General features: G+C 39.9%; 1 protein-coding gene across 49 annotated transcripts in view; it reads left to right on the top strand.

Moving 5' to 3' along the window:
- The window catches only part of PTPRD (protein tyrosine phosphatase receptor type D), a 521758-nt gene that overhangs the window by 194946 nt on the left and 313745 nt on the right, over positions 1 to 13067 (top strand). For all 49 annotated transcript variants that reach the window (XM_040357869.1, XM_040357852.1, XM_040358160.1 and 46 more), the window contains exon 3: positions 10554 to 10699. In XM_040357869.1, coding sequence (XP_040213803.1) covers positions 10554 to 10699 — 146 coding nt within the window. The remainder of the gene's footprint in view (positions 1 to 10553; positions 10700 to 13067) is intronic.

Below are 13067 nucleotides of genomic sequence, written 5' to 3'. Positions count from 1 at the left end.
CCAGCAAGTCTCTATTTTCATTCAGGTAGATTTATCCCATCTAGATTACAAACATGTGGAAAATGAAAGGCTTGGAGTCATGGTCACAAGCAGCCATCATATTGTTTCTCATCTAGTTACAGGTCTTATCTCAGCGGATATTTATTTTTGTTGGTCCCATTTACACCGTTAATTAATCTGGATGATCCACAGATTGATCCAGACAGAACGCTGTTGTCTTGTCTGGCGAAATTTCATTTTATGAGGGGAAATCATCAAATTACTGGAGGATGACAGGTGACTTTCATAGAGGTCACACAAGTCCATCTTGTTAGACTACTGTAGCTTCATTATCATTGGTCCTCTTATTCTGGGCCCCAATAAAAAGGTACTAAGGGTATATGCCCTCGGCCTGCCATGGCTTTCATATTGTACATCCCCTATGCACTATGATAGCAAGAGGTAACTTGGTTTCCTTTGGAAGTTATGAGAACAGTGAAATAAAAGGAAATGCTTAAACTGTCTTCTAGAAAACACGATAACTTACAGTGGATATAAATAGTCTCCGAAATCTTAGTAAAATGTCAGGTTTCTATGATGTACAAAAACAAGACAAAGGTAAATCATTTCAGAACTTCTTCCACCTGTACAATCTTTTAGGGGGGGGGGGGGGAATATGAAAAAACTAAAATAATGTGGTTGCATAAGTGTACACACCCTCTTATAACTAGGGATGTAGCTGTAGTGTTCATAATTAGGCAATCACATTCAAACTCATGTTAAATAGGAGTCAGTGCACACCTGCCATCATTTAATGCGCATCTGATTAACCCCAAATAAAGTTCAGGCAAGAATATCTGGTAAGTACTGGCTGTGTGGTACATGTGGCAACATTCTCCCATATTCTTTATATGTCTGGGCTATGGGGTAGAGTGGCAAGATGGAAGCCTTTTCTTACGAAGAAAAACATCCAAGCCTTGCTAAACTTTGCAAAAACACATCTGAAGTCTCCCAAAAGCATGTGGAAAAATGTGTCATGGTCTGATGAAACCAAGGTTGAACTTTTTGTCCATAATTCCAAAAGATATGTTTGGCATAAAAACAACACTTCACATCGCCAAAAGAACACCATACCCACAGTGAAGCATGGTGATGGCATTGTCATGCTTTGGGGCTGTTTTTCTTCAGCGGAAACAAGGTCAAGGTAGAGGGAATTCTAAACAGTTTCAAATACCAGACAATATTGGCACAAAACATCTTTCAGCATACATTCAAATCAACAAAGGAATGGCTTCACCAGAAGAAGATTAAAGTTTTGGAATGGCCCAGCCAGAGCCCAGACCTGAATCCGATTGAAAATCTGTGGGGTGATGTGAAGCGCTGTTCACAGGAGATGCCCACGCAATCTGACGGATTTGGAGTGTTTTTGCAAAGAAGAGTGGGCAAATATTGCCAAGTCAAGATGTGCCATGCTGATAGATTCATGCCCAAAAAGACTGAGTGCTGTAATAAAATCAAAAGGTGCTTCAACAAAGTATTAGTTTAAGAGTGTGCACACTTATGCAACCATATTATTTTATTTAAAATGTGTACTTTCCTCCACCTTAAATATTTCAGTTTGAACTGAGTTGTAGGTTGGAGTTTTTTTTTTTACATTAATAAATTCTCTGCATTAAGGTAAAAAAAAACGTTCTGAGCGCATTCCTGAGTGTTTATGGACACACAGAACGGTATTCTTGCAGAGGCAAATCCCGTTGTCAGAATACAATTCCTTGGTGGGGGTTATTCCTTCATCCACCTTGCTTGTGTGGATGGAGGGCGTCATCCATTTTTTTTTTTCATTCAGCTTGCTGGCTGAACGAGAAAAAAAAAAGGTAGCCCATCTACAGCCAGCTTTAGTTTTTTTTTTTGTTTTTTATCCAGACACTTTTGCAGTGTTTTAGTTTACCCCACCCACATTTGTCAGTAGGAACCTTAGATTGTAAGATCTTTAAGGGGAGGGGGGGGGGGGCTGATGTCAAAGTTCAGTATGTATAAAGAGCTGCGTAAAACTGTCAGCACTATATTAATTAGATCCCATACTGCAGTGTTTTGCTTTTGTGCATTTTTAACTACACATTCTGATCTTACTTTACTTATTTATAAAAATGTAATGGCAGTGTTTTCTTGCGTCTACACCCCCCAAACGATGTTCAAACACGTCTAGGAGTATGTTCACACTTTCTTCATCGGAACCGATTATAACATGCTATGAAATGTGTAGGCTAGCATTTCCCTTTCCACTTTAGAAACAAATCAAGTCTTGCACAATGCAATTCTAACTAACCTGTGAGGGCAGGTTGGAGATGAACAGAAATGATAACTTTCACTAATGAGTTTTGCTGCTTATGTGATGAAATTAGGATTAATAAATAAATCAGCAAACAGCGGTGCAAATACAAATGATCCCACATTGTTCAGTAAATAAATTATATAGGGTAGTATCTTCTCTAACCAGGACTTTTTTCACCTAAATGTATATTGTACATTTTTCAAATTAGTTTATTGATCAGTGGCAGCCATGAAAGCATAGGATGCCATATTATAGTGTTGAATGCATTATTTTAGGGTGTGATGTCCATACTAGCAGTTTTTCCACTCCTGCCAACCAGTATAAGTGGTACTTCCCTGTTCTTTCTATTTGTTGTATCATTCATATTGCAACAATAGAAGCAATGTTGCACATTTTGTTCTTTTAAAGGGAATGTATAGTGGTTTCTTATCTACTACGGTCAAGGCAAATCATTTTATTCCGTATAGTGAAGCTTTAGTGTCCTTCTTATGTTTAGTGTTGCATTCTTACTAATACAATACTAAAATAATCTATTGTTTATAGAAGTAAAAAACATATTCCTCCTGGATCCAAATCCAAGGTGTCCCTTAAAGCAAGAAGCATCTTCTGTCTCTCTAGCTAACCTATAGTGCTCCTGGAATAATTTTTAATTCATTGAATGTTAAATTGTAAAAACAACATTGTATACAGTACATTAGAAACTGATATAATACAATGTTTTTGGGTCCTAAAAGTTTTTAAGCACTGTCCATGACTGTGCTGTGATTCTGCTTAGAATTGAATTGCGGCTATACTCCTTTCAACTCCTTTCAAGTCTATAGGTTATCATTGCACAGGAACTGGCAGCTCCAAAAGACATATTGATCTAGGATACACTAAAAATGGTAAGATGCACCTGTCAGGCAAATGTAAGTAACCACCTGTGTGTTTAGAAGGCTAGGGAGGATGTGCTTGTGCGTTAAAATTAAATGTGTCCGTTATATTAGATAAATATGGTAAGCATTTGTAAAATGCTGTAAGGTTCAATTCTCTTTTTACTTGACTTAATGGTAAGGTTAAATTAATAATAATACTTTTACTGAAATAGTGACCCACATTATTTACATTTACTCTCAAATCACGTACAAGGTGACCTATGGGCGTGTATGCACTGCCAGAGGCTAGCGGGGGAGCCAATGAGCGTGTGAGGGACTCGATGTCCGCCGGTCACCCATGATCGCTCCCCATAGAGGCAGAATGGGGATCTGCCAGTGTAAACAAACAGATCCCCGTTCTGTTAGGGGAGTAGAGTGAGATTTTCTGTTCCTAGTGATTAGGAACAGCAAGTCTCTCTACTCTCTACTCTCTGTCAGTACACTCCCCCCATAGTTAGAAAGCACCTTCCTAGGGAACATGTAACCCTTTGATCGCCCCTGTGTCATTTATACAGTAATCAGTTTATATTTTTAGCACTGATCACTGCATTAAAAGTCCCCAAAAAATTCAAAAGTGTCCGTTCTGTCCGCCGCAATGTTGCAGTCTCGCTACAAATGGGAGATCACCGCCATTACTTGTAAAAATAAAAATGCCATAAATCTATCCCCTATTTTGTAAACACACTACATTTTGCGCAAAACAATCAATATATGCTAATTGGGATTTTTTTAACCAAAAATATGTAGAAAAATACATCTTGGCCTAAACTGATGAAGAATTTTTTTTCTGGATATTTATTAAGCAAAAAAATAAAAAAAATATATATTTTTTTCAAAATTGTCGGAATTTTTTTGTTTGCAGTGCAAAAATGTTAAACCACAAAGGTGATCAAATACCACCAAAAGAAAGCTATATTTGTGGGAAAAAAAGGACATCATTTTTTTTGGGTACTCTGTCGCATGACCGCGCAATTGTCCACAAAAGCGACACAGTGCCGTATCACAAAAAATGACCTGGTCAGGAAGTGGGTAAATCCTTCCGGGGGTGAAGTGGTTAAGTGACATTGTATCATTTTTATGAAATGTTGCTGAACACTGGTGTTCTTGCTATCAAAGATGAGGCAGCATTAAACAGTGTGATATTATTATTTTTTTGTAATGATTAAAAGTATTATTTCAGTTAATAAGTATTAACAGAGATTAGTTTTAATTATTTGTATTACCTGCTGAAACACACGCTGCTCTGTGAAAATAAAACTGAAAAAATCTCCTTTATGATTTTTGTTTTCTTCAGGCCTCATTATATAAGGCAGAAATTGGCCAGCACTGGGAGGTTGTCATTGCATGTCACGTTGTCCTGTCAGTAACATTGCTTCCTTAGTGATGCCATTCACTTCTTGGGAAGTTTCCCACGTTAATGTCAGGCCCTGTTTAATGAAGTGTGCCTTAAAGTTTTTGTTGGCTCGCATGCTACACTGTGTCTGGGGAAATTATAAATAGTTGCCGGTTCACATTTTGGAATGCCCTTATGTTAATAGGCAAACTCATGACAGTAGTAATTGTATTTGCCACCAGAGATCGTAGCAGCTGTGGTCTGGATGTGAGCAACGGAGTCAGCAAGATTAAGTACTGCAGACATTTGTGTCAGCCGGTGCTTGGGGTATCGAGAGAAGTAGCAGGGTTTGCTTGCTCATTTTAACTTAACAACTAAGCAGGTTACCTTGATGAATCTTATTTTTTGGCTGATAAGGAGCAAGGTCTGACTTTGCGTACAGAGGCAGCTCTGTCAAAACAATAGGATAGTAGGTAATCGGTCTATACTGGATGCAGTTTACTGACCCACTGTGACTTTTCTCTTTAGCTTGGGTAACTGGTAATCTAATTGTTTTCTTTTCTATGAGGAAAAAAAAAATGATCACTTCTCAGTCATGAGTTTTTGCTATGTGTTCAAAAACCGATGCAAGAGATAACAGGGATTGGTTAAAGGGAAATATTAGGATCTGCAGTGTTCTGGTATTTTGTGCATTATTAGCAATTAGCATTACAACAGCTAGCATTGATGTAAACTTCATTAAGCACAGGGGTGAAACTTTTGTGCATATTGTGAATGCTGAGATATGCTGCAGAACTGTCTTACTTTTACATTCTTTACACAACATTCAGGTGAATGTGGTCTTCTATGCACAGGGCTGCTGTTAGAGATCACAGGGCCCAGTACAGCCTACCTGATAGAGCCCCCCCCCAACTGACAGGGCCTAGGGCCTGAGCCCAACCACCGTTCCCCCTAGTCCGCAGGCAGCAAGCAGAGAAAAAGGAGGATTGTATGCCTTGGAGAATAAGGATGTGGCAAAACTGCACTGCACAGTGGGAGGGCACATATCAGGAGTATTTATAAGATTTACAAAATGCAGGTGTCAAGAATATCCAGTGTACAGAGTGCAGGGGTCAGAACTATGTAACTTACACAGTGTAGTTTCAGGAGTATGTACTGTACATTTTGCAGAAGTACAGTGTACGTACATAGTGCAGGGGTCAGGAGTGTTTAATATACAGAGTGCAGTGGTCAGGAGTGGGTAATGAATGAAATGCAGGGGTCTGGGATATGTAATGTACGGAATGCAGTGGTTAGGAGGGGGTAAAGGCAATGGCAGTAAATGAGGATATACAAAAATATCCCCCCATCACGTTCAGTGGCCAAATGCATTCCACTCCACTGAATGGGGACGCCTCACAACCATGTACAAGGTACACAGTTACAGCAAGGTGGTGTTTGACAGGTGGTGTTTGACAGATGCTTCCTTGCCATCTGTCAAACACCCTCTAAAAAGTGATCCGCTGTGGTTCAGAGGGCAACGCTAGTGTACCCAAATCTACAGCAATGCCCTTAGATGTGTCACTCCAAATGTGCTTGGTATTACCTCAGAGTTCAGCCCCCCCCCGGTCTGGGCAGCTTCTTCTACCTGGGGTCCAGGTGCAGTGCTTCTCCTGCAGGTGGTTTCTCCAGGAGCTGGGAGCCTGGGACCAGCTGAGTACTGCTGGTACACCAGGGCCTCACCTCCTCCACACCGAGCTGGGCAACTGGAGCTGGAGGGAACTAGGGGTGGGGGGGTCTGGAAGTAGAGTAGGCGGGGACTCCCAAATCCTGTCCACCAATAAGCTCTTCCCTGCTGTGCAGCTATTTAGAAAACAAACGTCTCTGGGCCCCCTGTATTCACTAGGAGCCGGGGGATAGTAAGCAGACTATTTCTTAATTTTTGGGTTGAGGCAGATTAGTACGGCCGGCCGTGGTGTATTCATATTGAAGTGGCCGTGCTTCAACTGTATAGCGTGATGCAGTGGATTAATCCTCCTCAAACCGAAAATGAAAAAATAGTCCGCTTACTGTCTCCGGCTCCAACTGAACACAGGGGGCCGGAAGATGTTTGTTTTCTAAATAGCTGCACAGCGGGGGATGAGCTTATTGGTAGAAAGTATTTGGGAGTCCTTGCCCGCTCTACCACTGCCCCCCCTCCTAAGATGACAACTTAGGGCCCTGTATGGGAGGGCTGGTGGTCCCCCCTTATCAGCAGCCCTGCCTACGCACTTTAACACAAGTCAGTGCAACTGACTTCAGTGAGTACTAAGCTGTACCTGTACTAAGCTGTTTGAATAATTAGTTTGACATGATGTTTTCACTGAAAGTAACCACTGATCATTTTTTGTTCATTATACATGCAGTTTGAAAAAACCCTGATTTTCTAAAGAGAAAAAATGTTTTCCTTTTCAGGAAATTATACCTGTATAATACATGTGTAAATAATATTTCTTCATCCCACCCAATCTGCTAATCCTGTACTGGTAAATGTCAAAAACTCTCATTCTCTCATATTCTTTGATATCTATAGCATTGCCATTACTGCTATTTCTAGATTTTGTAAGATTTGGAAATACCATACTTATGTATTAAGTATTAAACCTTTGGGTACATCATGTAGAATAATTACCTGGAAATAAATAAGTGTGTTTGTATGCAGTTGTGTGCTTATTATGTTCACAGTGCCTTAAAGTGCTTCATCACCGTCTTCTTAAAATCTCTAATTTTAAATCAATTTTTCCACACACTGTGACACCTGGTATAAGAATATTTTCATAAATCATACTAGCAGCAATAATCAGTTAGCTTATATTTGTAGAAGAACTAGAAATTAGATTTTATTGAGAAATAGCAGATTGTGCCCCTTGAGAGCAAATGTAAAAGCTTAAAAAAACAGTACTTTCCATAAACGTACTGACCCTCAATTGTGGGTGACAGGTTAATAGAGCAGAAGATAATCCAAATGGATGCTATCTGAACATTGCCATGGCAAAAATAAAAAAAAAAATTGCACAGTTTTATATTGTTAATAAAATAAAGTAAAGCATTCCCATTTTAACTTTTAAGTATTTATTCAGCTTAGGACAATGCTTGCTTTTCACAGCTGTAAAATACATAAAGTACAATTAAAGGCTCCTATATAATGAAACAAGTGAAATTATGTGCAGCGCTCAAAACATGGAAATACATATGTATACAAACTAATGTACACTGTGCAATGACCACAAAAACTAATAATAATGAAAATGAGATGTGAAATTCACACCCAAACTAAAGTCTGTGTGCCATCATACAAAAGTTGTTTTAAAACATAAACATAACAGTCTTTAAATAAACTGTGACAACAAATTGTGTAACTAGAAGTAGGATTCCACGTGACATCAATGTTGAGGTGAGGACACAGACAATAGAACCACCACCGGTTAGTGAGGAGGCTTACCGGAGTGAGATGACTCAAATGGGTATTTGCTCAGTGAGACAACAAGGCTTATGGTGCAACCACCAAAATATGGGGGACATCTAGGAATGTAATTAGGGCACTGATCATCAGTGCCCTGATTACAGTATAGAAATGTAGGGTCACTAATCAGTGCCCACCATTGCCCACCAGTGGCAGCAATCAGTGCCCACCACTGCCCACAAGTGCCACCAATCAGTGCCCATTAGCAATGTCAGTCAGTGCTGGCTATAAGTGCTGCCCATCAATACCCATCACTGCTGTCGATCAATTCCCATCAGTGTCGCCCTTTAGTGCCATCCATCAGTGCCCATCAGTACCGCCTACCCATGCCGCCTATCAGTGCCGCCTATCAGTGCCCACCAGTGCCGCATATTAGTGCCCATCTGTGCCACCTAACAGTGCCCATCAGTGCCGCCTATCAGTGCTCATCAGTGCCACATATCAGTGCGACATATTAGTGCCTCTTCATCAGGGCCACCTAATCAGTGTCCATAAGTGCCGCCTCATCATTGCCCATAAGTGCCACCTCATCAATGCCAACCTGTTCAACCTATCAGTGCCCATCAGTGCCGCCTCATCAGCACACATCAGTGAAGGCAAAAATTACTTAGTTACACAATTTGCTGACAGAAACTAAGTAAAAAAAACATAATTTTTTTCAAACATTTGGTCCCTTTCTTTTGTAAAAACAGCGCTGAAAGCTGAAAAATGGCCTGGGCAGGAAGGGGGTGTAAGTGTAGGCAAGTGGTTAATAAGATAGCCTTTCCATGTTTCTTGGAATTCGTCTTAAGGGCCCTTTCCTCCTAAGTTATCTTATGGACATTGTTCACACTATTGTAGAGCGGTGCAGTGCATTTAAAACAAAAAGGACAACAGGCTGCATTGCAAATGAACAGAAATGCATTTAAATGTACCGGTATGTACATGCAGGGAAATGCACTGCAAAGCAATGCAGTGCACATATAAACCCAAATAAAAAAGAAGAAGGAAGTAACCTCAATAGAAGTGCAACCTTAGAAAAAATGCACCACAAATGCATGCAAAATGCACGTACATGTGTCGTTTCTGGTGTGAATGGGCCCTTAAAGTAAAGTTGAATAGAGAAGGTGTGCAAATCCTGACATTTTGTTGCATGCAGAAAACAAAACGAGTCTCAGGCCTCGTACACACGACCGGTTTCCTCAACAGAATCCATAAAGAAACTTGCTGGGAGATATTTTTTTGCAGAGGAAACCGGTCGTGTGTACATTTCCGTCGAGGAAACTGGCGAAAAACTCGACGAGCCAAAAAGAGAGCAAGTTCTCTATTTCCTCGACGGGAATGGAGAAACTTGCCTTGTCGAGTTCCTCGACAGCCTAACAAGGAACTCGACGAGGAAAATTATGTGTTTCGCCCGTTGAGTTCCTCGGTCGTGTGTACGAGGCTTTAGGCCTCAAACACACGACCGAGTTTCTCAGCAAAAACCAGCAAGAAACTTGCTGGGAGATTTTTTTTTGCCGAGGAAACCGGTCCTGTGTACATTTTCGTTGAGGAAACTGTCGAGAAACTCGACGAGACAAAAAGAGAGCATGTTCTCTATTTCCTTGACGGGAATGGAGAAAATTGGCTTGTCGAGTTCCTCGACAGCCTAACAAGGAACTCAACGAGGAAAACGATGTGTTTCGCCCGTCGAGTTCCTCGGTCGTGTGTACGAGGCTTCATATATTTTGTGCAATAACAACTGACTATAACTGCCCTAGTAGACCGACTTTGATGAAAATGACTCAAATTGTAAGCAATACTCTTGGTCTGGATTAAAAGCTTTGCTGGTTTTCTGAAAGTTTAGGACAAGCTTGGACATAGCTTGTCTGCTCATGGTTCTTTTACTGGCCGATATATAGCTGCTCTCATTTTCAAGTGCCTAATAGAGCACTATTTTAGTAAACACTTCATGTCTCTTAAGGATACAATATCCCTCAGAAGATTGATCCATATGTCTGTAGCCAGTTGTTGCTGTGAAATACAATAGACTGCTCTCTTGACATTGCTAGCAGCTGCATACAGCGAATGACAAAAAGCAATAGCAGCATGTGTGTGTTTCTTCCATCCTTTCATTTTTAATGTTGTGTGTGACATTCTGACTGTGATGTGACTGCGCTACTTAAGTGTTTTTTTACAGTATGTCATGCTTCATGAATTACTAGGGACACATGTCAAATTAATACTTCACACTATTCTACTTTTTCGCCAGTCTGTGTCAGCAAAATTGGAGGAAAAAGCGTCTGACTAATTGACTTCAGTCATTTGGCTGGAGAAATCAAAGCAATTTGTTATTGTTAGAGATGTGAGTGGACAAGGGGAAAACATAATTACACAATCTGTACAATATGTTGTTAATGTACCTTTTTTGAATATTTAAATCTCCCACTGCCAAAACTTTTTCGACACTTTAAATTGATTCCACAACGGTATGCTTTTATTTTATTTTATTTTTTAAAGTGAAATGACTAATGCTTTTCCTTTTTTTCCCCCTAGCACCACCAAGGTTTACAAGAAGCCCTGTTGATCAATCAGGAGTATCAGGGGGAGTTGCATCCTTTATATGTCAAGCTACAGGAGACCCGAGACCAAAAATAGTATGGAATAAAAAGGGAAAGAAAGTCAGCAACCAGAGATTTGAGGTATTAGGTCCATTGTTCTGTTCCTCCGTCAAAGATAATGCATGCATTTGTGTCAGCTTGTCCCATTTGTAAGCATTTCATGATATAACACAAACTTTATCAAGGCTCTATGCTTGTCATTGCAGTTTAATGTCAGTTTACAACAGAAGTTGTCGTTGCATAGCAATTTAAGAGCCACTAGTTACAAGTCACAAATAAACCCATATGATAAAGCTAAATTCAAGCAAATTATATTGTGAGCATTATAAATGCACGTTGGGACTATACTGCTTGCAAAATGGTTAATGTATGCTCCCTGCATGTTGCTTACTGTATAGTGGTATGTTGTTGCCAACTGTCAGTGATTTCCAGTGAAAGTCATAGATTTGTATTTCTCCATGAAATGTTGCCAGTTTTTAGCCTGAGCAATTAATTGTTTATTTATTGATTATGAAAAGCTATTTAAAATGTAAATTAATATGTCAGTGTTATATATATATATATATATATATATATATATATATATATATATATATATATATATACATACACACAAGTAAAATGCTTATTTATTGATTGTTAAATGCCATTTTAAATGTATATTAACATTTCAGTTATATATATATATATATATATATATATATATATATATATATATATATATATATACTAATCAGCCATAACATATGACCACCCACATAGTATTGAGTAGGTCCCCCTTTTGCCACCAAAACAGTCTTTACTCGTTCAGACATGGGCTGCACTAGACATCTGAAGGTATTTTTTGGTATCTGCCTTCAAGCAGTCAGTAGCAGATCACTGCTTCTGCTGGCTCGCCTGTTTCCTGCAGTGCACCCTGGAGCCATCACTTCCCCAGGTAAGTGATGCACAGGCACCCAGCCATCCACATGATGTAAAAAAATGTGATTCATCAGGCCACTGTTTTCCATTGCTTCATGGCGTAGTATGTGCATTGTAGGCACTTTTGAGCATGGGCACCCTGAACCATATGTGGTTATGCAGCCCCATACGTAACAAACTCAGATGCACGGTGTATTCTGACACCTTTCTATTAGAACCAGCACTAACTTTTTCAGCAATTTGAGCTACAGTAGCTCTTCTGTTGGATCTGATTACATAGGCATTCTTTTGCCACTTGCATAAGTGAGCCTTGGCAGCCCATGACCCTTTTTCTGGTTTGCTGGTAGGTCCTGACCATTGCAGACCAGGAACATCCCACAAGAGCTTCAGTTTTGAAGATACTCATACCCATTACAGTTTGGCCCTTGTCAAAGTCGCTCAAATCCTTACGCTTGGCCATTGTTTCTGTTTTAAAGACATCAACTTCAGGGACAACATGGCAACAGTCGCTTTCAACTTTTAGATGCCATTCTAAAGAGATAATCAATGTTATTCATTTTAACTGTCAGTAGTCATAATGTTATGGGTGATGGCTGTACTGTGTGTTAATATCAATCTTATATGTAAAATGTTTCCTGGAATTTTTTTTTAAATGTTGGCAGCATTGATGTATCTGTATTACAGAAGCTGAAAACATAAGTTGGAATATGTAAAAGAGCTGTCAATGATACACACTCACACTCTTAAGGACTTTTATATAAATATACAAGTCACTTCCCATCCAGTAGTCCTACTAAAGCACAGTGCAGTCAGCTCTTTTTAGACTACCTATTTAGCCAATTGATCCTCTAGGACACAGGTGTCAAACACAAGGCCTGCGGGCCGAATATGGCCCTCCAGGACATTTCATGTGGCCTTCGCACCTCTCCTGCAGCTGCAGGAAAGCTCCAGCCCTCCTCTGGTCATACTGCAGACCCTTACTTTCTGCTTTCAAGCAATGCATCCAGCTTCTTCCCAGCAGCAACATAAGGGAAGGGGGTGCACTGTGATGTAAAGGAGAGTAGGGGACTCAATTTTTGATGGTGGGGTGACTCTTGACATCTAATGTAAAGAGGAGGGGATGTGCTGGACATCTAATCTTACAGATACAGCCGGCCCTTTTGAGGGAAATCATAATGCTGATGTGGCCCACAATGAAATTGAGTTTGACACCCCTGCTCTAGGATGACATATACAGCATGAGAGCTGTAGTCATCAGTGCTAAGACTGCTGGATCTTCTACAGCTTGTGCCTCCTCTACTTGGGAAGCTCACCAATGAATGTGCAGCGAAAAGATAATTTCACTTTATTCAGGAAAAATGAATTATTCTTATCCAACGTGATGGGAAATCTCTAGATTCAATAACAATCATTTTCAATGCTTGTGTTGGTCTTTAACCTTTAAATACTACCTGTCTAAAATGATATTCAGTAGGTGGCATCTGTTACAAATCTCTGGTCATGTTGGGTTAGCCTCTGTTTGTTTAAA

Source organism: Rana temporaria, chromosome 1 (assembly GCF_905171775.1).
Source record: "Rana temporaria chromosome 1, aRanTem1.1, whole genome shotgun sequence".
Classification (NCBI taxonomy): Eukaryota; Metazoa; Chordata; class Amphibia; order Anura; family Ranidae; genus Rana; species Rana temporaria.
Note: the sequence above shows the minus strand (reverse complement) of the source record. Positions and strands in the feature narration are given on the sequence as shown.